This window comes from Crotalus tigris, unplaced genomic scaffold (genome assembly GCF_016545835.1).
Source record: "Crotalus tigris isolate CLP2741 ecotype Arizona unplaced genomic scaffold, ASM1654583v1 scf7180000024362.2655971311:6658466, whole genome shotgun sequence".
Taxonomy (NCBI): domain Eukaryota; kingdom Metazoa; phylum Chordata; class Lepidosauria; order Squamata; family Viperidae; genus Crotalus; species Crotalus tigris.
Window position 1 is genome coordinate 1,987,886 of NW_024100530.1, and position 27,629 is coordinate 2,015,514.

The following is a 27,629-nucleotide window of genomic DNA, read 5'->3' on the forward strand; positions in this document are numbered from 1 at the left end:
GCCCGCCCGCCTCCCTTCCTCCGGCGCCCAAGCAGCCGAGGCCGCCTCGCCCGGAGCTCCGCCAGCCCTGCGCCGCCGCTGCGCCCCAGCCGCCGCCGGCAGGTAGGTGGATCCCGGCGCTCGGAGGCTCCCCGGTCGGGGAAGGCGGCGGGGCGGCGGCGGCGGCCAGGAGGCGCTGCGGGGCCGGGGCCGGCCGGGCTAGGCTGGCTGCGAGAGGAGCCCGAGAAGCAGCTGGCTCGGGCCCTGGTTCGCGGATGCCGAGCCGTCTCTGCTGCTGCTGCTGCTGCTGCTGCTAAACATACGTGCGGGGATGCTGCTCGTGTGAATGCAGGCACCGGTGCCAGGGTGAATGGGTGTCCCTGTGCATGAGGCCGGCTCCGTGCAAAGGAGCAGATGCGGATCTACGTGATCCAAACGCACCAATTCTTGGGGAGGGGATAAAGCGGGGAGCCCCAGAAGACCTGGTCTCTGGGATGGGAGCCTTGGGGGATCTTCTGGGGAGTCCCTTTCGTCCCCTCCCCGAGAATCAGGGCAGAGTTCACCTAGATCCGGATCTGCCCCTTTGCACGGAGCCGGCCTCCTGCACACAGACCTGATTCACCCACCCACCCTGGCATTCACACACGCACCCTTTGTCATTGGCATCGCTCCAGACCCATCCTCACGCACGCCCAAGCTGGATTGGCACGACTGGGCTGCAAAAAGGAGAAGGATCTTGGTTGGTAGCTCAGTAGGCCCTGTGTGGGGGCAGTTTAGGGGTTCAGGCACCCCTCGATTAATTCCGTTAACCCTGGGTTCATTTAGCTACGGTGCCCTATGAGCACAGACAGGTGCATGACACAGACTAGGGAGTTTTCTATGAGAAGGTGTTAGCCACTCCACCTTCATCTTTAATTCCCCTCTTCTTTTTTTAAAGTATGTCCCTTCATTTTTAAAGAGTTTATTTTAATGTTAACTATAAGAACGTGTATATCGCATACATGCCTCTTTAGAAAAAGTAACAGGAAGGATATAAAAGAAACTGACCATATTGCCTAATATTGATAAGCACCAGTTATATTATGTATAGTATGTAATATATCTGCAGCGTACATAAAAATACGATAAAAAGTGGATCATTTCTAGATCTTTTTCTCCCCTTCTCACCTTTCCTTTAAAAAAAACCCATCTCTATATTTTTGAAATGTACATATGGTATAGGTGGCTTAAATAGCCCTTTCTGGGGAATTCTGGGAGTTGAAATCCACAAGTCAAAAAAGGGCCAAGTTTGAAGACCCCTGTCTTAAATTTAACAAACAAAATGGAGGCTGGCTAAGGAATTCTGGGGGTTGATATCCACAAGTCATAAAAGGGCCAAGTTTGAAGACCCAGTTCGATACTAGCTGGCGAATTCTGGGAGTTGAAGTCCACACATGATATAAAGGTTCCCGACATCAGTCTGCAGTTTATGTGCCCATAGCAGTTTCATGAGTTATAATAATTATTATTAATAATAATAATAATAATAATAACAATAATAATAGTTGGAAGGGATCTTGGAGGTCATCTAGTCCAACCCCCTGCTCAGGCAAGAAACCCTATACCATTTCAGACAAATGGCTGTCCAGTTTCTTCTTTAAAACTTCCAGTGTTGGAGCATTCACCACTTCTGGAGGCAGGTTGTTCCACTGGTTAATTGTTCTAACTGTCAGGAAGTTTCTCCTTAGTTCCAGATTGCTTCTCTCCTTGATTAGTTTCCACCCGTTGCTTCTCGTCCTGCCTTTGGGCGCTTTGGAGAATAGCTTGACTCCCTCTTCTTTGGGGCAGTCCCTGATCCCACTTCTGCCTGGCAAAATGCATCTTTATCCCCCAAACATTCCTGTTGTGCCCTGGACACAACTTTTACAGAGGAAGTCTAGAGCAGAAGCTTCCTTCTCTCGATCAATAATATTTATAGGACAATACTTCCCTCTCCCTTTCTATTGCACGTGCTTATTTCAACATTGAGTGGAACTTAGACCCTGGTGACTCTGTGGTCACGTCCTGTGGATTGTTTTGGCAACAGCGCAGAAGCCTGCATGATGGTTTTTGAGACTTCCCAATTTGGCCCACAGATCAGCCCTGACTGGATTTTTAAAAATCAGCCAGCTAAGCTGCTACTAGTATTGCTGAAGCCTATCTAAGAAACTGTGTAGTAGACAGGATGGTGGAAGAGGCAGTGACTGACCCAAAATAAGTTTTCTCCATGATGTTGGTCCTGCCTGTAGAACAGAACACTTTTTGGGGTGTTTTTGGAAGGTAATTTTGGTTGTTAGTCCTTGCCGTTGTAGATCCAGGCACTCATGTGACCAGACTAAATTTTTCTATCGTTTTTATGGCAGCCCGTAAGCATATCATGCAATCATGAGTTAGAATCGTGCTACCATTAAGCGGATCGTTTAGTCGTTAAGCAGATCCATTTTCTCTAATCACTGTTTTTTTAATGAAAACAAATACAAATGCTGGGAACCAGCAAAAAAACCTGAGCAAACTGTGGTCATGTGACTATAGAACTTTAGACTATTGATTATCTCTCCTTTGAAGATTAAGCCAGGCAGGAAATAATTATTTTATTTCCTTACTTGATATTAACATTTTATTTGATGTAACTTACTTATGATAATTTGGTATTTAAAAAGTCTTCATAGAATTGAAAATCCCATTTGGAAGTTTATCTTGATACACTAGTCCTATCCTGTTAAAAAAAAAATTTAGTTCCTACAGATCTAAAATATTTTTTAGCAGAAAAGAACTCATATATCAAGATAAAATTCCAAATAGTAGAAATTTACATGTTATGGATCCTACTGTTGTACCAAGCCTCAAGGAAGGAAAGAAGGAAGGGAGGGAGGGAGGGAGGGAGGGAGGGAAAGAAAGAAAGAAAGAAAGAAAGAAAGAAAGAAAGAAAGAAAGAAAGAAAGAAAGAAAGAAAGAAAGAAAGGAAAGATAGATCAAAATAATTTGCTTTTATTTTATCTGCTTTGTGCCCTGGCTGACAGATCTGAAATCTCAAATGAACTAATGTGTTTGATGATCGTGTTTATTTTTCTAATTTATTTGTGACAGGAATAAGCCAACGAGATGATTAATTGCTCTGCAGGAAAAAATATATACTTCTGTAGTGTTAATGTTCAAACCCTGCCATTCTCTGTAGTGTGAATTTTTACTTCCTGGTATACAATTTAAAAGGGAGGAGGAAAAGAAAAAAAGATTGATTGATTGTTAAATGGATGTTTAATTAACACCTTTAGTACTTTGTGTTTATAAATATGCCTATAGGAACCAGATGAAGTGTAATGTGTGAATGTTACTGACATCATGACAAGTTTTAGACAGAGAAGGGGAATAAAAAGCACCAATGTTCCACAAGATTGTCTATCACAGGACAAAAACTGGAAACTTAATGAGAAGAACATAGCTGGTAAGTCACAGTTACGTGAAAGAAACACTAAAATAACTTTTGGGTTACTATTTAACATTTTTCCCCTTTGATATCCTCTTCTTCTTTTTTTTAATCTTTTCTGTTTTTGTTACTTTGCATTTTGTCTTTCTTTGAAACTTAATGAAGTTGGGTTTTTTTTAAAAAAAAATTAACTTATAATAAGCATGTAGAGTTTCCCAAAAGTCTCAGTGCAGTTTTAAGCTTTTAAAGTTTTAAATTGCACTAAAGCTCCTGGGATACCCTGTATAAACATATTGTTCTCATTGTGCCCTTTTGTCATTATTTTATTATTCTATTATTCTACTTGGTTTTGCATTCCTTTCCTTTTGCTCCTTATTATTGTAAGCCCCATGGAGAGATAGGCAGCAAATAAATGTAACAAAGAAATAAAACATAAATGACATAAAGGTATTCTGCTTTCATCTCTCCAAATCCAAAGATTTTTTGTAAAAGACAGGCTTGAAAATAGCTGAACTCTCCTGATAAAAGATGCATCAAAGAATTTCCAGATGCAAGATGTTGGTTGTGAAAATAATGTTGAGCTTATAAAGCCTGCCATTATTGAGTCAAGAATGCTTTTTTAGCACTAGCAATAGCACCTACACTTATATACCACCCCATAGTGCTTTACAGCCCTCTCTAAGTGGTCTACAGAGTCAGCCTATTGCCCCCAGCAATCTGGGTCCTCATTTTACCAACCTTGGAAGGATGGAATGCTGAGTCCACCTTGAGCCAGTCAGGATCAAACTGCTGGCAGTGGGCAGAATTAGCCTGCAATACCGCATTCTAACCACTCAACACCATGGCTGAAATAGAAATAGCACTTTACAGAATTTACAGAGTCAGCATATTGCCCTCAGCAATCTGGGTCCCCATTTTACCGACTTCGGAAGGGTAGAGTCAACCTTGAGCCATTCAGGATCGAACTCCTGGCAGTGGGCAGAGTACTGCATTCTAACTACTGTGCCACTAGGGCTCCTTATTTTTGAACAACAAACAAAACAAGAAATGAATTATTCCATGCATAAGTAGCAGTTTAAAGAAAAAGCCATTAGTTATTCTTTTTTTCAGTATTCTGTTACATTAAGCCACATGGTTCCCCAACAACCAAGCTCAGAGGGCACAAGAATTTCCACCTAAATGAAGATCTCTTTGGTCCAGTTTTGCAAAGAACATCTCTGATTTCAGTTTGCCTCTAGCATGCAATACAGGTGATCCTTGACTTATGACCAATAACTTACTGACCGTTCAAAGTTATGAAGGACCACTGCAAAACAGGGCCTAAAATCAGGTTGGTTCCATGGATGACCTGCTTTATGACCGTCGGCATTCAAACCGGTCAGTCCTAGAAGAGATCAACCTCGACTGCTCTTTAGAAGGCCAGATCCTGAAGTTGAAACTCAAATACTTTGGCTACCTAATGAGAAGGAAGGACTCACTGGAGAAGAGCCTAATGCTGGGAAAGATTGAGGGCAATAGAAGAAGGGGACGACAGAGAATGAGGTGGCTGGATGGCGTCACTGAAGCAGTAGGCGTGAGCTTCAATGGACTCCAGAAGATGGTAGAGGACAGGAAGGCCTGGAGGAACGTTGTCCATGGGGTCGCAATGGATCGGACACGACTTTGCAATTAACAACAAACAACAACAACATCAGGATAAAACAACCACAATCTTCAGCTGACCTCAGTAGTTTTAGCACAGCTTTTGTTACAGGTCTCCATTTTCTATGCTGTGTTGGAAAGAAAGAAAACAGTCTATGTGTATATGATAAATTGGTATTATTTATGTTTTTTATTATTAAAATGTTATGCCCACCATCTCCCCTATAAGATGACTCTGGGCGGCTTACATGTTATAATGTAAGTAAAAAAAATAATAATTAAAATATTAAAGCGTTAAAACTACACAGATTTATGGATGGAGCATGGACAATAACTGGAGAAGATGATTGACTTTGATTCAACCCTTTTAAATTTAAACTTTTAACTAGGTGCAAAACTATGGAAGAAAGTTTCACTTGTCGCTGGTGGAATTGTGGGCCTTTCCTTGGGGATACTCACATCGGTTTACATCTCCACGCTCCATGAAAACGATCTGTGGTTTTCAAACATCAAGGTAGACATCGTCGTTGCATTGTGAAAGTTTTGGTCTGTTCCTATTTTACTGTTCTTCATCATAAATGTGTTGTCCATGCTGGCTGGGGAATTCTGGATGTTGAAATCCGCCCTTCTTAAAATTGCCAGGGTTGAGAAACACATTGTCTTCCTTGCCAACGTAGCCTTGAAGCTATTAAATATGTATACCAGCTGAATATTTAACTCCCCGACTGTAGCCATATGTGTAGCTGCTAACTCCCCGACTGTAGCCATTGTGTAGCTGCTGTAATATTTTGTGATACATCAGATTGTTTTCATCTGGCAAAGTCCTGATAACGGCTAAATTGATCTTGCCGCAAATTCAATTGCAATCTCTTTGTTCACCCTTGTGGGATAAATTAGGTCCTGAGAGTGATTGAAAATCTACCCCCCAAAAGTGAGAATTGTTCCAGTAACTCAGCAGTTTGAACATAAGATTCTTCCTACCGTGAAACAAACAGCTCATATAGGATAAGAATAGAAATCTCCTATTAATGTTATTAATTATCTATTTACTCCAGATTCAATCCCAAGACTCTTAAGGAGCTGCAGTAATTAGCAGCAACACAAGCAATTGAATGATATGTCCACATTTTACATACTGATGCTTATAAAATAGATACCTTCTCTTCTATTAATATTAGTGTTACTAGTAAGGAAGAATCTACTTTATTTACATACTAGTGTTAATATGGCCAGAATGGATTTTACTAGTAAATTGTTATGCTCTGGCCACAATTGATGAGAGTCTAGAAAAAGTAGAAATTGTTACAGAACTGGCAAATAAGGAAAGCAGATGTTAGCTGAGTATAAAACAGATGTAAAACAGTAATGTTTACCTCATAAAGTATGGCACTTGGTAGAATACAGCTGGTACCCAGCTTACAAATTAATTATGTTTGATGCATTCTTGCTAATTGGATCCCTGTACCCAGAATGTTTCAAAAAAAATATGTTAGATGATAATGTACATTATATACAATTTTTTCCCAAATGCCTAGCAAATGTGGAGACATCAGTCAAATTAACCTACAATCTTTGTCGCTGATTGAATTTAGGGTAGAATAGTCCTATCCAAACAATTAAAGGTGCTTCGTCTCCTGCTTCCAAAAATGGTGAGACCTATCTTCAGGAATTGATTTTTGGCTGGCTAGCTGGGGAATTCTGGGAGTTAAAGTCCATATTCTACCGTATGGAATTGATTTTTTGGCTGTGGATTCAGTCCACCCTTCTTAAGGTTGCCAAGGTTGGGAAACACTGTCCTTTGTGATTGGACTGTCACTAACGTCATTAAAGTAAACATCTAGCCTTGAAGTTTTTAGTGTGGTATAAAATTTGTATCCCCACAACCACAGCAATGGGACATCACACACCACTGGCCTGAAATAGGTCCTTTGTGCCAATTGCGACCCGCTCAAATAATTTGTGTCAGTTGCACGCCGATGTCACATTGGATATTAGTCCTTCTCACCCCCATAGATATCCTTGCTAACAACATGATAAGCCTTGAATATCAGCAAGATAATAAAACAGACAAATACAGCAGATAAAACAGCTTTAAAACAAGCAGAGTCTCTTAAGTCTAAGCAACTCAGGAGATTAAAAGCTTACCGGCATAAAAGCATGTTGCAGAAGACAAGATTATTTTAAATAGAAGGACTCTATCCGATTCAAATTGGGATCAGAAATGGGATGTAATGACAGGGTGATGGCTGTAACGTACAAATGACTTTAGAAAAGACAAAAGAGCATAGAAAAGATGTTCATAAAATTTCCATTGGGTTCAATCCAGATTAGAGCAAGCTAATTGATTTTGGTGGATTATTCTAAGTGTGTGTAGTTCATCCAACTTTAGTGGGGGGGGGGCGTTCTTTCCCATGTAGGAGTAAGAATGAAAAAAAGAGAGAAAGAAAGTCCAGCTACCAATTTTAAATTTAAATTTAGCCCAAGAGTGCTTCTGTTCTTAAACATAAGGCTCATCAGTTAAGACATTTTGTTTGTTAGCGTAAAATCACAAGAATTACTGCATCCATAGAAATAACATTCAAAAAATAAAGATAGATTAAGGTTGTTTTTTTTCCTTGATTACAGCTTCTATGTGGTTATGTGAAATGTGGGTTATAGTTCCTTGCATTTCTCCAGGAATTGATATTTTGGTCAACAGACAAAATTGTCTGGAATATGTGGATGTTAGTAAGAAGAGCTTTAAGCTTTGCTGTGTCATCAACTCATAAAATGATCTTGATTAATCTTTCAACCTCAATTTCACACTGCTTGAGCTAGAAAAGTTAGTGATCTATGGCCTGGAGTAACTGTATTGAGAAATGAGATAAGTATTACAAACGGCTTTGCCTGTTTAATATATGGGTTGCATCTCGACTTAATCATGCAAAGTGATTACTTGAAGTCAGTAAGCGTGGATTTAGCCCATACATTTAAAAAGTTGTATTGTATGAATTCTTCTCGATCTTCGCTTTTAACTCTATTCTACTTAAGACTAAGTTGAAACATTGAGGTCAGACTGAATGGGATAGCTTTGGTTTTAGCGTAGACTTTGCAATATGTCAGATGTAGCTACAGTGGAGATTGTAGGCTGTTCAACAAATCAGAGTTAAACATGACCTTCGTGTGATGTGTGAACCCTGCCCGGGTGCATTAAACAGGTCAAGGTCAAGCAAAATTAATGGATTCATAGTTTAAGGTTCTTCTTGCATCTCAACTGATTTGCTTCCTCGTAGGAAGTGGAACGGGAGATTTCCTTCAGAACAGAATGCGGCTTGTATTACTCTTATTACAAACAGATGCTGGCCGCTCCATCAATTCAACAAGGTATAGTAGAGTTACTGCTTTCAGTGTTATTTTTCTGCATCAGATGCTGGCTCAGATAGGACTCAATTGTTCTGTACCTAGAACCCAATTATCCAACATTGCCTTCTGCAGTAATCCTTGACTTTTGACCGCAATTGAGATTAGAACGTACGTTGTTAAGAAGAGTGGTTCTTAAGTCACACCCAATTTCACAACATTTTTGTCATGACTGTTAAGCGAATCAATGCAGTTCTTAAGCAAATACGGTCTTTAGGCAAATCGGCTTTCCCCATTGAATTTGTAAATCCAGCTCGTAGGCCACATGCCGCCCTGGACACCTATTAATACAGTCCCACAAGATTATAATAAAAAATATTAAAAAATAAAGGTGGCTTGTTACCGTAAATGCTGGCGTATAAGGCGACTTCCGCGAGCGCTGAAATCGGCACCAAAGACGGGGGTCGTCTTATACGCTGAGTCGTCTTATACGCCAGAAATACTGGTAGTTTCCGGCGTATAAGATGATGTTCTAGGAATGCGGCCCGGCTATAAAGACGGGGGTCGTCTTATATGCCGGGTCGCCTTGTACGCCGGCATTTACGGTATTTATGCACATAAATTATGTTATATATTTTATATGCAGTGCAAGACAATTCCTCCTCATTCACTGTGGCCCAAGCAAGCCAAAAAGTTGGACACCCATGCTCTAAACCAGGGGTAGGCAACCTTGGCTCTTTTATGACTCATGGACTTCAACTCTCAGAATTCCTGGCTCAGGAATTCTGGGAGTTGAAGTCCATGATCCTAAAAGAGCCAAGGTTGCCTACCCCTGCTCTAAACCAAGAAGATAAAGTCACTTGGTTGAGATGGGTAATTATAGAAAATGAATGAATTTCAGGGTTTTTTTTTTTCTTTGTAACTTCACTTTAGCAGACGCCTTTAACATTCTCATCGGTTTTTATAGGTGGTGATGTCATGTTTTCCCTTCTTTTTCGTGGTACAGGTTTACACAGCTTGATCTATGACAATAAAACCGAATCCATGAGAACAATTAATATACTTGGAAGGATGAATGTTTATCAAGAAGTATTTCTCAGCATTCTATATACAGTGCTTCATTTGAAAGTAAGTTGTAATGAAAAATTCCTGGCAAATGCTCAGAAAAGTCTCACACACAAACACATACACACACACACACACACACACACACACAGGGCCTGAAATATAATTCAGAGCCACTTTGGTGCAGTCGTTAAGACATTGGGCAAGAGACTGGGAGATTTGGAGTTCTAGTCCCACCGTAGACACAAAACCAGCAGAGTGATGTTAGGCCTGTCACTCTTTATCAGCCCTGGAAAGGAGAACAAGACAAGCCACCTCTGAAATCTTGCCAAGTAAACTGCAGGAACCTGTTCATGTAGTTGTCAGGAATCAAGACTGACTCAAAGGTATATTTCTTTTGAGAGTTGGTTTGGTATAGTGGTTAAAGTCCTGGATTGGGAATTATGGAAACTTGAGTCCTGCCTTAGGAATGGAAACCGGCTGGGTGACTTGGTGCCAACCATTTTTATCCAACCAAGATTTTGGCTGGCAAAAACCCTCCTCTAAAAATCTTGCCTACAAAAAATGCAAAGATTGATCCTTATAATCCAAGAGTCAAGATTGACTTAAACAATATATATATATATTTGCTCAGATGTAAATATTACTGTGTTCAATGAGGCCAACTGCCCCTCCCCCCAAGGGTACACGTAGACTTAAAGAATCATAGGGCGTTTTACTTGAACGATGAAGTCATATGTCAAATTTCAAAAGGGCTCCCTAATAAGCAGGATGAGTTTTACAGAAATGCTTTTGGATATGAACAGTTGATATGCTCGAAATGAATTGTGACCACTTCACTAATTGATTTATCCTTCTTTTGCAGAAATTTTTAGAACCCGTTTATTTTTACATCTATACACTGTTTAGCCTTCAAGCCGTATATGTCATTGCTCTATATGCAACTAGTTGGCTTCTTAGCGGAACGTGGCTTTCGGGTGTATTAGCTGCTGCCTGGTATATAGTCAACAGGTGAGGTTGTCTTCTCCTACATCATAAAGACTTTTTTCCCATGGGGAAAGTTTTACCTGGAAGGATCAGAATGCTTCCATTAGAAGAGCTATCTTGAGGTAAACTAGGTGTGCAAAATGTTTGGATGTATAAAGATTGTGGGAATACAGTTCTAGTCTGTGATAGTTGGGGCTGATGGTAAGTGGAATGTAACCACAATGGAAGGATCAGCCCTTCAAGACAGATCAGACTAAGAAAGCAATGTCATGCAAGCTAGTGCTAATTTTACGGTAAAGTCGTATTGTAAATAATCTTGAAACTCGGAAGGCACTTCCACCCACCCTCCTTCCTTTATCTTTGTGCAAATTAGGGAAGGACTTGACTGAGGTGCTTGTACACATTACATTCTTGTTCTGGACTCAGGTTCTTTTTATCTAACTGATGGTCCTGCCACCTATCCCTCAAGATCATTTCTTCTGCTCTCCAGAAAGGGTTATAGGTTTTCCATCCTTGCTTGGATCTCTACCATTGCTAAGAATTTGTATGTGAAAAAGACCTTGGGGAAGGAATGTAAGAACTGCTAGGACAATGGTGGCGAACCTATGGCATGCGTGCCAGAGGCGGCACTCAGGCCCTCTCTGTGGGCACGCGTGCCGTCTCTCTCCGCACACCCTCCTCACCACAGCCCTCTGGAGGAGAGTCGCCCCCGGGCATGGCCCGCATGAAGCAGTGCAGCCAAGCACATGGCAGCCGGACAGCAGGGTCAAAACTCTGCCCTTGCGCCCTGTCGCATGCAGATGATGCTGTGGGGCATGGGCAAAGGGAGTGGCCGCCATGGCACTGCAGGGCTGCCTGGGCAATTGGCGGGCCATGGTGGGGGTGGGGCAGGGGCGGGGTGGGTTGGGGGTGGGGCATATTTTGGGCACTCGGTCTCTAAAAGGTTCGCCATCACTGTGCTGGGAGAAGAGAACAGCAACTCCGTCCTGGGGAAGTAGGAAGGGTTAGAAAGGGACTCAAAATAATTTCACCTTGATTCTGTTTGGTATAAGGTAGGGCAAGGAAAAACTGTTGCAGGCTTTCAGGATTCTGTTGTTATACCCTGCAGCAATAAAGTAGCATTCCCAGAACGCTTGCAGTATCTGTCTCCTGATCTGGCCTATCAAAGGGCTGGCTGGCCTCAAGTTTGGAAAGCATTTTTAGCATATAATGTTTACACGACACTATGAACTTACAGAAAGCCAGTTTGGCATTCTGTAGTGGTTAAGGCATCAGGCTAGAAACCAAGAAACCATCAGTTCTAGCCTCACCTTTGGCATAAAAACCAAAGGGTGATCTTGTGCCAGCTACTCTCTCTTAGCCCTAGGAAGCAGGCAATGGCAAATTGCCTCTGAAATCTTGCCAAGAAAACTGTCCAGGCAGTCGCCAGGTGTCAGCATCGACTCAAAGGCAAAAGCAAAACAAAAATGAACATACTACCTAAATCTAGATCAGAAATTTCATAATTTCACCAAATTCCTCTCTGTTTGAAACTGAAAAAAAAAAACCACCTTTTAAACATTCATCTGATTAGCCTGTAACCTTTTTGCCGTATTTCACAGTTGGCAAAGAGTATCCCAAGTATGTTTTAATTCCCCCCCCCCGATTGAGGAGTTTCCCCATCTTAGCCCAGAACTAACATTTGCTTCTGATGTCCACAGAGTAGATACAACACGAGTGGAATTCACCATCCCGCTAAGAGAAAACTGGGCACTGCCATTCTTTGCCGTCCAACTCGCTGCAATTACTGTCCTTCTCAGACCACATTTGCGACCGGCTCACGAAGTAAGTCTCGGTTTCCCTGTCCAAAAGAAATCACCTATAAAACGCATTTATTTAATGATTTAATGTACGTGCTCTCCGTCTCACTATCCAAAGTGACTCTGGAGGGTTAAAACTAAAAAGCGGTTAAAACCAGTAGCACTTTTGCGCCATTAGGACCGCTGAGAAGATCAGAGGAAGCCCGTTATTCCGGACGCTGCTTAAAAGCGCTGCGTGCTTAGAGCTCCAGGCATTGTTAGAAACCCCCCACGCCCACTTCGTAGTCTGTTTCTGTTGCTCCCCTTTGGGAGGACGTCTCAAAGTATTTCCATCAGACTACCAGATTCTGCAGCAGTGTTGCACCCTACACCATCCGTCTGGTAAACTTGCAAGATTCGTTTTTCTCGCCATGTATATGTATACATCCGAACTAGACTGTTGTTGTTTCTCTGGGTCATATATATGTGTGTGTATGTGGGTATATGCATAATTATTTATTTGGCATGTTTATGCCACCTTGGAGGTGGTTACCCTCTGAGAGCTGTATGCAACAAAATCCCATTTTAGTGTATGCTGATTGAGGTGCATTTAAAGTGACAATAAAGTTATTATTCTGTTCTATTCGTTTTAGATGGGAAATACCCCGTGAAGTGTAAGCTCCCAAGCCACAGGTGGCTGTTTTTTGTTTTTTTTTAAAAAAAAAATCCTTCTGCTAGCTCTACAAAGGCTACCCCACCTACATATCCAATGAGGCACCATCGTCTTGGCAGCCCTAGACCCCTCCCCAGATAGTTATTCAGCTTTATAAACTGTAACGTTGTTTGTTTGCTATAATGCTATAATGTGAGGTATGATTGGATTGCTCAATGGTATATGTGAACCCTGCTATTTTGTCTTGTTAAAAAAAGTGCGTTTAAAACCCTGGATTAGTATTAGGAGGAACTGTCCCCATGGAGACACACAACTAGGTTGTTCCAGACTGGGTAACCTGTTTGTTCCTTTGCCTTTCTTTTTTTATTTATTTATTTATGGTATTCTTTCAAACAAAGCTTCTGACAATATGTGCTCTGGTGGATTAAAGAGAGAATATTTTTGTAGATGCTAAGAGTTGGATGGTTTATTGCTATATGGAAAAGTCCAATCTTTTCTTTTTTTAGCTATTATGATCTTTCCCAATGTTTTTGTTTTTCATTTAATTGTTTTTCTTCTTGCCTCTTGCAGAAGTTGACACTTCTAGCCGTGTTTATTGCAACCTTCCTCTTAAGTTTGACTTGGCAATTTAATCAGTTCATCCTGTTGATCCAAGCAATGGCTTTGTTCACCCTCGACTGCCTTGACATGATTCCTAAAGGGAAAGTAAGTTAATTTATTGGATGGGACACTCATTGATGCAGACTTAAGCCATGTTGAAATAATAAGAGACTCTTGTCTCGCAGTTGGCGGTGCCTGATACTGTCCCACTCTGCACAATATACCACCTGAAAGGGGTGGGGTTATTAAAAAAAATAATGGATTTAAACCGGGCTGGATGTAAAGCAAAATGAGTCATGTTAATTTAAGTCTCTTTCATCCAAACATTAATATCGAAAAAACTATAAGCTGTGTCTGGCAACATTTCTCAATCATTTTTGCAGGTTATCTGGCTCTATATCATACAGATGGGCAGTCTGCTGATGGTTTACATCTTACAGTTCTTTAATCCCATGATAATTGGGTCGTTGCTTGTAAGCTTTAATATGTCAGTCTTGTTAGCAGGAAAACTTCAGGTACGTATTCCATTTTTGCTGTACCGAAATAATTAGTTAATGTGAAAGCTGTTGTTTACCTGCTCTTCCATCAGTTTGATACCATTTTAAAGGGTAGAGAGCAAGCACAAATAAATATTATTTAAACCACATTTCTTCCTCTTCTCCTCTCTGTCCTTATGGTTTACCATTTTAATTAGAACTCAAATATAACATTTCCATGGATGTTGCTTTCCCTGTCTTTTTCAATTTACTGGTACAGTTAATCTTTAACTTACAACCACTCTTTTCGTGACTTATGACCGTTGCAACATCCTCCTGGTCATGTGATCAAAATTCAGACTCATACTTACGACCGTTGCAGCATCCCGGGCTCATGCGATGCCATTTCACGTCCTTCTGCCAAGCAAAGTCAATGGAGGAAGCCCAATTCACTTAACAGCTGCAGTGATTAGCTTAACCACTGGCAAAAAAGGTCGTAAAATGGGGCAAAAGCTCTCTTTAGCACCTGTCTCGCTTAGCAACAGAAATGTTACGCTCAATCATCGCGAGTCGAGGGCTATCTGCAATCCTCGACTTACGACTGTAACTGGGCCTGGAATCTCAGTCGTTGAATGAAACAGTCGATAAGGAAGATGCTCACGTGACCACTTTGCTCGGCAATCCTGGCACTTCTAATGGTGACGTTAAGCAGTCTCCCTGGTCGTTAAGTGGAGTAAGCAAGAGAGCTACCTATGTGTCTAAACCCTCCTAGCAGGAAAGCCCTTCCACTTTCCAACGTTCCTGCAGTCCACGGAAGGACTTAAGCTCCCCAGTGTCCAGTGGTTCATAAATGCACAGACACCTGGTGATAAGTGTCACTCTCTTCAGTGCTGTTGCGGTTTCGAACGGCTCCTAAAAGGCGGCTTGTAAGCTGAGGACTACATGTATGAAGCCGAAAACGTCCTTTCTTTGACAGCCGTCAATGGTTAATGTGATTCGTACAACTTTTCATTAATTGATATTATTAATTAATAATCCAGCAATGCCAAACAATGTAATTTGTATTTTCACGGATGTGTTTTAAGTACAGTTAACTGCTTGTGTTTTCCAGAACAACTTGAAAACCGGCGGCTTCTTTAGCAAAATTGGGAAACTTGTTCTCCACGTGCTTCTAGTGCTGTGCTTGACATTCCTTATGAATAATTTTATTAAGGTGGGTAAGGTTTTTCCCCATCGATATAGCATCAATTTAAGGTGAACATGGGACGTTCCTTATAAATAATTTTATTAAGGTGGGTAAGGTTTTTCCCCATCTATATAGCATCCCTTTAAGATGAATATGGGAGATTTAAGCCTCCATTATAGAGGACTATACCTATTTATCTAGAAGAAAACCTCTACAGCTCCACAGCTCCAATTTCTCTTCTGGTGGCTCCTCCACACTTCTGGAACAAATTTTGGGGTTCACGGAAATCTAGAAGGAAAAGAAAACCTTTTTCTCTTCTCCTTCTTTAGAGTACTTTTCTTCTAGATTTGAGTCATATGGAATACTGCACTGCTGTAAAGAATACTCATGTAATCATTCATGTGTCAGGAAGACAGGAGGAGTGGCAGGAAGAGACTAGTTGTACAGTCCTTTCCAAAGAATATAAATGCTGTGATTTTTTTTCCCGCTTTTTCCATAGAGAATTTTAAATCTGGAATCAGATGAGCACATCTTTAAATTTCTGAAAGCAAAGTTCGGATTCGGAGCAACGAGGTATGGAAAGGATTGTTTTCCTAAAGTATTTGCTTAGAAGGAAGATCTTTCCACGTATCAGGTGGAGTCGAGTTCTATTAAATAAATAAACACTTTTCTTCTTATTTCTCTAGAGATTTCGATGCTAACCTGTACTTGTGCGAAGAAGCTTTTGGTCTTTTGCCTTTGAACACTTTCACAAGACTTTCAGATACACTCGTTTTTTGCGCTTACTTATTTGTATTGTTGATCACAGCCACAACAGCTGCTGTTGTCTCTTTTCAAAACCTCAGGTACGTCTGTTTCTAAACTGTTGAGTTTTGTTCTGGTGGTGAGGATATTTCTTTTTCCCTCCTGACTAAAAGCAGGAACAGATTTAAAAAAAAAACCTGGCTCTATATATATGCCACTGATTGGAGATACGTATCTGAAGCATTGTTGCAAAATTACTGGGTTTACCTCCCCACCCATCTTTGTGATACACACAGTCCTCAACTTACAACTGTAACGAAGTCTGCCCATTAAAACCTTAAACTCAGGAGAGCAGTAAAGCAGGTCATCCAGATGACCGACACAGTTGTATGACCTCTTTGGCAGTGGTTATTAACAAAGGCCACTGTGGTTAAACGAACCAATTCTTCTCTAGGGAGCCATTTTGCTGAAAACTGGAAGTAAATGCCAGTTTTTACCCAAAATGTTGTAAAAATGTCATACGACTGTGGGACGCTGCAAACTGTCGTCAGTGCGAGCCAGTTGCAAAGCACCTGAAATGCAGTCATGTGACGGGGGGGGGGAGAGCAGAACTTCAGAATCTTCAGGTTTGTAAGTACTCATGTGGGGGACCGGGGTGTCTGTCATAATGTCAAATGGTCATTTAAGCAGCCGATTATAAATTGAGGACTATTTGCAGTCCCTGTCTAAAGATACTGCAGTCCCTGAATATCCGTGCTTCCCACTGGATATGAAAAAAACATCTACATGTCTTCCAAAGAAACTGGTCAGGTAAATATTTATTTGCACAGCGGTACATACTGCCCCCCTTGTCTGCCAAATTATCTCCTGCAAATTAAAAAAGGAATGCTTCTATATGTTTGACCTAGTATTGTATTGTGTAAAAGTGAAAAATCTCACACGGGAACATTTAGCACATTCAACCCATAGAATCCATTACGGTTGCATTAAAATGCTTGATTGTCTCTCTCAATAAAGCGTCAGTAAGTAAGAGGATGCTCTGAGCTGCCTACAAATGTCCTCTTTTTAAAATAACTTTAAAGTCTTCTTGCTGGCCATAGTATAACCAACTTCTTATTTCCTCCTCCTTCATTTACTCAGTGGTCATGCAACTATCAAACCCGTGGAAAAACAACCCACGTCCCCCACCGTGTTCAAACCTTACGTGGCTTACCACTTGATGCACACCATTTCATTCGGGCTCCTGGCTTTAAGCACCATGAGGTACATTTTATCTAGTGTATCTGTCGTGAAAACCGCAAAAAAAAAACCCAGTCCATAAAGAAGAAACAAAGAACCAATCAGGCAGACGCGAAGTGATTCTGCTGATCGTTCTCCCTTGTTCACAAGCTGCATAAACTCGCGGCATTGTCCTTCTATAAAACCTCTGGCACATTAGAGGCTGCTCATTTATGCTTTTTTCCTGATGAGCGGTCAGCTGTGGCTTTTCTTTAACTGCCTGGAAAGCTGCTTTTAAATAATTTCATGGCCAGCAACAATATAAAAACTATTAGGAAACCACTTCTGGATTTTGTGCTTGAGGTGGGAAAAAACGGAAGCCTTGACTTTGGGTTTTGCTGATTGGATGAGTTCGGGATTATAGAAATGGCTAGGACATACTAAGTATATAAAAGTAAAAAAAGTTGAGACTGTGATGTTACTTATTCTGGTGTGCTAAAAGGAGGCAGAAGTCAATGCTTCTCTTTTCATTTTTTTTCCCCTTTCCCCTGCATTTCTTTTTCTTCCCTTTTTCCCCCTCTCCCATTTTATCACTATTTTCACTTTCTTTTGCGTGTTACACTTCGATAAGTTTAATTTAAAAAAAAAAGTACGAATTAAAAAAAATACAAGAGCTATGTTTCGCTTTCTAGGGGTGAACAGATAATAGAAATGGCTTTTTTTAATTTTCCTTTTTCCTTTTTTTTTTTTTTTTTAAATTCCTGCAGGATGAAATATCTCTGGACTTCCCACGTTTGTATGTTTGCAGCTTCTGGCCTGTGTAGTGATGATATTTGGGGGCTGATTTTGAAATGTGTTCATCTTCACACTCCCAAACGGGTTAGAGATTTTTTGGTTTATTTAGTTATGTAAGAGAGGTATACAAATAGTCCTCAACTTAAAACCGGTCACTTAATGATCAAGTTAAAGTTCTGACACACATGAAAAAAATTTACTTACAACTCACTTTCAAAGTTATGACTGTTGTACCCATCCTCTGTGATCACAGGACCACATTTTGGGAATGTGGCAGCTGGCTCACATTTATGACCAGTTGTGCCATCCCACGGTCACATGATCACATTTTGCAATGGTTTTTTTTTTTCATTTTCAAGCAAAAAAGTCACCCATCGGATAGGATGGATTCAGACTTCTGATCACATCATTCGCTTAACTGAAAGTGACTCATTTAATGACTTTGTAAAAAGTGTCGTAAAATTGAATCCGGTCATGTGTAACTCAACTTATAACCACAACAACGTGTGACCAAAATTCTGTCTTCAATTGTAATTGGAAATTGAGGATATCTCTATGGACACCCAACTCATAAAGTTGGAATACTGGATGGCATAAAAAATAAACAGACCAGTACATTTAAAGACAACAGCAAAAATTAATAAGCGATTAAGAACTTAGATTCAAATTACCCCCTTCCATGCAGGAATTTAAATCATTACATTTTGATCTTATTTCAATAAATTCTGGTTTAGTTTTCATGATCTAAGCAGATTTATGATATGGGTGGATGAAAATAGATTGAATACAATTTAATTAGGTATTTGGGAGGGATTGCATGTTTTATTTCTAACTTTTTTGAGCTCAAAACTCATAAAATATTCTGTTTTCAGTACAAAACCTCAGCTCTCAATGCTGTTTTTAAGCATTTTAATGTATTTTAAAAAGCTTCCAACACTTCTCAAAATGTCAATTTTCTGCTTCAAATAGCCATTTGCATCGAAGTAGAATGTTTACAATGTTTAGAACTCAAAATGTCATAATAAAACATTGACACATTCCTAGTAGTCTGTTTAGAATGCATTTAGAAGCATACTTCTTTTGAAAATGAATGCTATTTAAGTCCACTAGATGGTGATGTAGTAGAAGCTATGAAAAGCATAAACAAGGTAATGATTTTCATGAATTGTGATTGCTCAGGTACAGCACACTAGAATTCAGTACAATTCACAAAAACCTAATGCATAGTCTACGCTTAATATTCTTAATAGAAACACTTCCAAAGAAAGTCATTCTGTGACTTCAAAGCATGCAATATTTGTGTGATAAATTTCTTATGAATTTGGTTTAAATTGGGTTTTCTTCTTTCTGTACATAAAATTGTGCCTTTTTCCTTATAGGTATCTGTGATTAGATATTTAACACCAATCCTCATACTGCTTTATCTGTGTTACAAGGTAAGATCATTTTTAGGCTTCTTAAATTTGGTTTTTTTTTTCTCTTTTCTTAGAATAGAAAACTTTTCTATCAAAGATTTACCTGTTTGAATTAAAAATAATTCAAGCTTTAATTGACACCTTATTTGCCCTGGTCAGTTCCTTGATTAAATTGTTGTTATATCAACTACCAAAAAGAAAACAACAGTCCGAGCACTAAAATTGATAATGTTATCTAGTTGGGTAATGTAATGTCTGCAAAAAAAACCAACCAAACTCAGAGTACCAAGGAACCCATAAACAACAAACCTACGCAGCAGCCTTTTCACAACAGGTAAAACAAAAGTTGCAGCTTTACTAATGAAGCCCAAACCATTTACATGCACATCTTGACGCAAACACATGCACAAAAAGAGGCAAGGCTTGAATTGTGATAACTGTGGCTGCCACCTCAGATGTACACCCATCTTAAGTGGTACCTTTCACCAATCTCTTGTTCTGGATTTTATCCTGGTCCATGTTTTTCCTGGTATATGTTTTAAAATGAGAACTCGCCATTGCAGGTGGGAGCCACAAAAAAATCCAGCAGAAATATCTGCTGCTAACTTTGCTGCCCAAGCTTTATAAACAATGGCTGAAGAGCTGAGCTCCTTTGGGTGTCTATCCTGATTTATTTTGCTGTGTTTCTTTTCTTCTTAGTTCCTGCCTGGAATAATGGCAGAGCTATCAGAGCTGAGAGAATTTTACGACCCCGATACGGTGGAGCTCATGAACTGGATTAAGTAAGAGGAGCTTTATTCTTTTCAAATCACATGCTAGAAAGGGTGAATCAATGTCTTTTGTGACGTTACTTAAAAAATTTTAAATCTAAAAAGTGAGCTAGGTAACTGGGTTTAATACGAGCACTAAGATCAATGCCCAGTGCCAGTTTTTCAGTTCTATAGCCTTCAGATGAGTTGGGACTTCACTCAGTTTTGGCATGGCAGTCACAACAGAACAGTTGGGAAGAGATAAAGACTCTTCTTGAAGCACCTACTTAGACATTTTTCTTCCATCGAACCAGCAGCTGAAATTTCGTCATTTCTTACCCTGGTTTGACAACTTTGAAGACGTCCTACACCAGTATGTCTCAACCTCAGTCACTTGAAGATAAATGGACTTCACCTCCCAGAATTCCCCCGCCAGCTTGCAGTGTTTCTCAACCTCAGCCACTTCAAGATGGATGAACTTCAACTCCGAGAGCTGGGAGAATTCTGGGAGTTTGAAGTCCACCCATCTTCAAGCGTGACTGAGGTTGAGAAACACTGTCTACACCAGTGATGCAACAGCCCAGGTTTGAAACAAGTGAGAGAAAAAAAGCATAAACAAACTATTACAAATATTTTACAAAATGGCATACAAATTTAGCATGTCACAGACTGGTGTGTGTGTGTGTGTGTGTGCGTGTGTGTGTGTGTGTGCGCGCACATATCTTGAGGATCCAGAAGGTGTTACCTTTTTATCTTCTTTCTTAAACTATTGTCTTTATCATTCTTAAGAAGCTTTGGCTAGTTGGCTAGTATGGGCCCATTCAACATGTCCTCATTGGCGTAGGTCTCCACAGTTGAAGAAATATAGGTAGTCCTCGAATTACGACACACACAGACACACACACACAAAATATTACTTACTGTTCCAAAGTTCCAACAGATTTTGGGCGCTTGGCAACCATAGCCACACTTTATAACATCTTTGCCAAAAGCCGATGTCTACTTCTGGTTTTTGGCAAAAAAAAAAAAAAAAAGTTTAGTCTAGTGGATAAGACACCAGGTGGAAACTGGGAGACTGTGAGTTTAAATCCCGCCTTAGGCGTGAAAGCCAGCTGAGTGACCTTGGGCCAATCACTCTCTCTTCAACCCAAGTCCTCTTACAAGGTTGTTGTGGAGAAAACAGGAAGAGGAAGGAATATTAGATACGCTTGCTGTCTTAAGCTATTTATAAAAATGATGGAGGTGAAATACAAATAAATGTAAAAATACCCCATAGGAAACAATAGGTTCACTTAATGGCAGCAGGGTTCGTTTAATGACTGTGGGGATCACTTTATGCTGGCTGGGGAATTCTGGGAGTTGAAGTCCACAGATCTTAAAGTTACCAAGGTCGGATATCCCTGATTTAGGTGTTCTCTAGGGATTAGTAGCATAACATTTGTTCTTTTTACTACTTCATTCTAATGTCTCTCTTTCTGGAAATAATAATGAATAGTGTAATTATTCATGAGTAAAGAGGTAATATATGTCACTGACAGCGTCCTGGAAGCCAACTAAAGTGATCTCCATCCCTCTGCTTCCTTATTGACATATCCCCATGATAAATCTTCGCCAGCAGAGGCCTTTAAAACCACTTCTATATTAAGAGATGCTAAATGTTTGATAAACCTGGTCTCCCGAGTGCAATATGCAGTGTTTTATATATAGATTTAAATATAAAATATGGGTTCAGCCACGAGCTGGATTTGATCGGTTGTAACGAGCACCACTTTTCAACCCAATTCTAGGCTGGAGAATGCAGAAGTGTGGCTTAGCCTCTTCCTTTTAAATCAGCTTTTTGTTGTGATTTGTTAGGTGGGATTTATGGGCGTGGAGGGGGAACATTGTGCATGGAAGAAGTTAATTACTTTTGCAGAAACAGCAGTTGGCAACCAATTTATGCCTCTTACCTGAAGTTGGGAGTCAGACTTAACAAGATCTCAGTAATTCAGTGGGACAGATAGTTCGAGAGAGAGCCAGCCCGTTATAGTGGTAATTCATGACGGTCGTAAAAAAATTTTTTTGCCGGCAGTCATTAAGCGAAGGCAGCGGTTGCTGGCCACTGTGGTCGTAAAACAAAACAGCTGTGGTCATAAAGCAAAGCCATGGTTCCCAACAACGGGGGGGGGGCGTTTTGCTAAAACCAGGAAGTAAGTGGTGGCTTATAAAACATGATCAGGTGACTTTATAGACATTGCAAATGGCCGTAAACGAAGCCATGTTGCCAAGCGCTAAGAGTTCAGTCATGTGATCACAGAATGATCCAGGCCATGGGAACTTTATAACCAGGTTTAAGTAGTGTCCATGTAGATCTGTCATGACTTTGAACAGTCATTAATCGACCCGATTGTAAGTTGAGGACTACCAGTATTTCATGCAATCCTTCTGAACAGCTTGCCTTCAGAAGTTGTAGGTGCTTTATCACTGGAAGTTTTTAGGAAGAGAATGGACAGCCACTTGTCTGAAATGGCATAGGGTCTCCTGCTCGAGCCGTGGGTTGGACTAGAAGATCTCCAAGGTCCCATTCCAGCTCTGTTCTGATTAATATAAGTTCCAGTCAGACTTTGCCTTGTCTCATTCAGCATTTCTGTATACAATCCTTTTGACTTTCAATGAGCAGTTTTTTCTATCTTTCCAGCTGTGTTTTTCCTTTTTTTTTTTTTTTTAATCAAAAGCTTAAGCTTCTTAAAAAAGATTTTTTTTTCTGTTCGGTATATCCTGACTAATCTGCATATACAGCATATTTTGTTCTTTCAAGCACCATCAGGAAACATTCCATCTATGTCAAGGTAATGCCAAATTTAGGAGAATTTAGGATCGCAGTTACTTACATTAGTAACACTGGCGATTGAAGTTTGCCAGATGTGCACAGAAATATGACTTCTTTCCTCTAATTTTGAAATGAATCTTTATTTTTGCCAAGATCAAAAGGAAGGGAAAGCTCTGTCTTTTCCCCCAAATTCCTGTAATTCCCATTGAGGCTTTCTCTTTCAACTGAGCTCTTTTGCAATAATCCTATAATACTGGAAAGCCTACATAAAGCAGAGGTTCCCATTTTATACTATAGTGCACTCCGCTTACCCCATTAGTTTAACAGTAATTAACTTGTTGAAGCTTGGAGCTTCCAAAATAAATGAGATTATTTGTTCATAAATGCCATCAGGTCTGCTTGGAGTGACATTTAAATTACATAATGTAAATCAGTTTGACCTCTGAGTCCTTGTCATTATTTAGTGGCATTTCTTGCAGAATAAATTGCGTGAGGGTTGAGCAGCCTGGATATGAAGCTTGGCAGGAACCTATAAAAACAAATTATCCTTTCATTTTATACATCATTTATCCAGACATTTGTAAAAATTGCTTCGTCTTTCTGTAATGGGAAACTGCCGTTTGGTCGTTTGAAGCACATTAGCTGAGGAAGACTCCAGTTGAGCATTCAGGGGGCTGCCTCAGGGAGAAAGATCTGAGGAGAGAGAGGCAACTTCTGTCAGGAATGCTTGATCTGATTCCCCCCCCCCTCCCTTCTAGTGGCCATCGTGCCTTGAGGCAATTTTATTTATTGGATTATTTCTATCCCTCCTCTACATACGAACACAATCAAGCCCAACATTTCCATGGCTAAGTGAGACAGTTGTGAAGTGAAATTTTGCCACATTTTGTGACCTTTCTTGCTTTAGTTGTGAAGTGAATCACTGCATTGTTAAGCTAGTAACACGGTTGTTAAGCGAATCGGGCTTCCCCGTTGACTTTGCGTGACAGAAGGTCGCCAAAGGGGATCGCGTGACCCCCCCCCCGGGGACGCTGCAACCGTCAGAAATATGAGTTGGTTGTCAAGGGTCTGAATTTTGATGACGTGACCATGAAGATGCAGCAATGGTTCTAAGTGTGAAAAACAGTCATAGGTCATTTTTTTAAATTGCTGTTGTATCTTCAGATGAATGAATTGTTGTAAGTCGAGGATTGCCTGTATTAATTTTAGAAATAACTCAAGGAGGCAAACATGTAATAATAATAATAATAATAACAACAACAACAACAACAACAATTGTCGATAAAGACAAAAAAGTCTGGATAGTGGACGTGGCAGTGCCTGGAGAAAGCAGAATAGAAGAGAAAGAACTGGAGAAGATAACAAAATACAAAGACCTACAAATAGAAATAGAAAGACTGTGGCAAAAGCAAGCAAGGGTAGTACCAATAGTCATAGGCTCCTTGGGTGCAATCCCAAAACAACTGGAGCACCACTTGAACACCATTGGCATTGACAAATTCGCTATTAGTCAATTGCAAAAGGCGGCCTTATTAGGAACTGCTTCCATCCTGCGACGATATCTGTAATACCATCAAACATCCACATCTGCCTATCCCAGGTCCTGGGTAAGGACTCGATAGGTAGACAAAATGCCAAATCCAGTCTGAACATCTGGCTGACTGTGCGATGATCCAAAGTAATAATAATAATAATAAAGTTGGAAGGGACCTTGGAGGTCCAACACACCTTCCCCCTCCTTTCTCCATAACAATCACCCTGTGAGGTTGAGCTGGGCTGAGAGAGAGTGACTGGCCCAACGTCAGCAGTTGGCTTTCATGGCTAAGGTGGGACTTGAACCCATGGTTTCTTGCTTTCTAGCCTGGTGCCTTAACCACTAGACCACACTGGTTCTCTATTGCTCCACTGCTTCTGGTACAGGTACTTACTTACGACCGCAGTTGACTTACAGCCACAATTGGTGGCTAAGCAAGAGAGTGGCTAACTGAGTCACACCTGATTTTACTACCTTTTTGCTGCAGTTGTTAAATGAATCACACAATCGTTAAACAAATTCAGCTTCCCCCGTTGACTTTCTTTGTCAGAAACTGACCGGGAAGGTTTCAAATGGCGGACCCCAGAATGCTGCAATCATCATTAACTACATCCCAGTTGCCAAGTGCCTGAATTTTTATTATTTGATTGTGGGGCTGCTGTGACGGTTAGAAGTGTGAGGAATAGTCGTACATCCCTTATTTCAGTGCCACGATAACTTCAAATGGCCACGGAACGAGTGGCTGCAAATCAATGACTTAACCACAGTTGTTCATAACAAATTCATATATCAGGAAGTTCCAAAGCGAAATGAAAAGGAATTCTTCAAGAGAGGTGTTTTTGTTGTGTGTGTGTTTTTAAAAAACGTGTATCCTTGAAACATCTGCTGAGCCAGATGACTGGCAGAATATATGTGGGTGTGTGCTTCATTTTACTGTGCCTGGTTATTTGGCAAGATTGTCCTTTGGGAATTACCCCAGATCAGACAGAATTTTGCAAGGATTTCTCTCTTATTTTTTCTACGTGCAAAAAGCTTGGAGGAGACAAAACGGCGAACAGATGGCCAGGTGCTACGTCTGTCTTTCAAGTGCATTTTTTTCCCTTGAAGGAAGAACACGAAGACAAAATAATAGCCCTTTTCACTGATATTCATTTATATAAGAATCTCTCTCTCCTGCTTCTCTATAGATTTCCAGACCAACTGAATTTAATTAACGGTCGTAGAAGTGACATCATGAGATCTGATCATTGCAAGTGAACACTGATATTTTTATTTTAATCATTTGATTTTTGCCTGAAAAACTTGCCAGCTCTTGCTGTAAGCTATCTAGTGACCTGAATTTCCTTGAACCAACTTGGGAAGTAGGCGTAAAACCTTCTGGATTCTGCAGGTTTCGGATCTCCTTCATGATTGCAGCTTTCGTAGGTTGTACTGGTGAAGACAATAGTGAGCCCAAAATGCAATGTTACACCATTATTCACTCCTGGACTGTAAGCTGGTAAAAGTAGCAGTGAAGGGAATAGTATCAATGTGCCCTTCATGAAGTAAATCTAAATATTCCTTCAGGTCCAACACTCCAGAGAAAGCAGTAATTGCCGGAAGTATGCAGCTCTTAGCCGGGGTTAAGCTTTGCACTGGAAGGATTTTAACAAACCATCCCCACTATGAAGATAAGAGTCTGCGAGAAAGAACAAAGGAGGTAAAAGGATCTGATTTTCTCCAGCTAGGTTGGTCTTGATTTTAGCAGTGGTGCATAAGTTGTTGTTTTTTTTCGCTCCTCCCTCAAATTAAACAAATATCACACACATGCATATCCTTTCTTTCATGTTCATTGTGATGAACACAAATTGTATAATACAAAAGCTGTTAACACTAGTACATTGACCGGGGTGTTAGAAACATTTGGGTCCCTAAAATCCAGAGTCAATACAATCGGAGGCGTTTTCTAAAACCGATGAAGCACTGACTTCTTTTTTTATATTCTTTGCCTTTTTTTTTTTCAATTATCCAGCATGCATCCGCAATAACGTCCCATCTTCCTTGGCCTTTTCTGGAAGCCACCTTGAACATCGGGCATTGCTTCCCCCCCCCCCCATGTAGGGCTATAATCTGGATTGGCTGATCCTAAACAGTATTTTTCTAGCAAGTGATATTAAGGCTATTGATCAGGGGTGGACAGTTAATTTTCTCATGAGGCCATATGAGATATTGGGACTGTTCGGGAGAGTCGACGCCCTACCCCCCCAGCCACTGACGCTGTGCCGTTGTCCCGCCCTCTGCAATGCCACTTTGCCCCCTCCGCTGACGCCACATCGATGCCCCGGTCCCATAAGACTGTTGTGACTAATCATCATGGCTGATCTCTGTTAGTGTGTATGTATAGCTTGTTCCTTTCCTTTCACCCGCCTTCATTCCCACGTTTAATTAATTAATAAGGCAATTAAATCCAGTTCATTCACTCATTTGCAGGTTTATCAGGTGTATGCCAAAAGATCGCCTGAAGACGTTCATAGGGTCCTCAGATCTTTTGGCACTGACTTTGTGATCTTGGAGGACAGCATTTGTTATGAAAGAAGGCATAACAGAGGTTGTCGGTTGCGCGACCTTCTGGATATTGCCAACGGCCACGTAAGTCTTCCCAAAACCGGTTTTCAGGCCCAAGGAACCAAGAACGACAGGGAGAAATATCTCAGAGTATTTTCTTTATTGTTGCTCACCTGTAGACAGGAATGTTGCCAGACTAAAGCACTTAATTATTAAATATACCCAGTGAATTCTAATCAATCAATCAATTTCTCTCTCTCTCTCTCTCTCTCTCTCTCTCTCTCTCTCTCTCTCTCTCTCCCTCTCTCTCCCCCTCCCTCCCTCCCTCTACCAATAAATAAAATAAAAATAAAGCAGTTTCAAAATAATTAAAACAGCCTTGCATTTTCCGTTACAGGTGATGGATGGTCCTGGAGAAAACGATCCCCATCTAAAACCTTCACCATTCCCTCGCTTCTGTGAGGAAATCAAAAGAAATCTGCCCTCGTACACCATGTATTTCACTAAAGTCTTTCACAACAAAACATTCCATGTTTACAAACTGGCTCAACATCAAAACGTCACATAGCTTTGCTACAGCAGTAGCAGAAAGTGTTGGTTTATAAAAATGGCTCTTTTTTTTTTTAAAGGTGAAATTGTTTTACATCAAGTGAAA

General features: G+C 40.5%; 1 protein-coding gene across 2 annotated transcripts; it reads left to right on the forward strand.

Moving 5' to 3' along the window:
• DPY19L3 (dpy-19 like C-mannosyltransferase 3) lies at window positions 1-27,623 on the forward strand. 2 transcript variants are annotated; one of them, XM_039327577.1, is made up of 19 exons: window positions 1-102; window positions 3,298-3,439; window positions 5,452-5,576; window positions 8,335-8,425; window positions 9,408-9,529; window positions 10,332-10,477; window positions 12,154-12,277; window positions 13,475-13,609; window positions 13,888-14,019; window positions 15,092-15,193; window positions 15,666-15,739; window positions 15,853-16,011; window positions 17,051-17,173; window positions 17,896-18,007; window positions 19,303-19,359; window positions 20,038-20,120; window positions 25,997-26,129; window positions 26,900-27,058; window positions 27,372-27,623. In XM_039327577.1, the coding sequence occupies exons 2-19, from the start codon at window positions 3,337-3,339 to the stop codon at window positions 27,540-27,542; spliced, it is 2,151 nt and encodes a 716-aa protein (XP_039183511.1). In that variant the 5' UTR covers window positions 1-102; window positions 3,298-3,336; the 3' UTR covers window positions 27,543-27,623. The 2 variants fall into 2 exon arrangements, with proteins under 2 accessions (XP_039183511.1, XP_039183512.1); XM_039327578.1 differs by lacking the exon at window positions 1-102 and adding an exon at window positions 194-718.
• Window positions 27,624-27,629: the final 6 nt, after the last annotated feature.

Coding starts and splice junctions, on each gene's coding strand:
- DPY19L3 (XM_039327577.1), top strand. CDS start 3,337: ATGACAAGTTTTAGACAGAGAAGGGGAATAAAAAGCACCAATGTTCCA. Junction 10,478..12,153: donor GCCTGGTATATAGTCAACAG/GTGAGGTTGTCT, acceptor TGATGTCCACAG/AGTAGATACAACACGAGTGG. Junction 13,610..13,887: donor ACATGATTCCTAAAGGGAAA/GTAAGTTAATTT, acceptor TCATTTTTGCAG/GTTATCTGGCTCTATATCAT.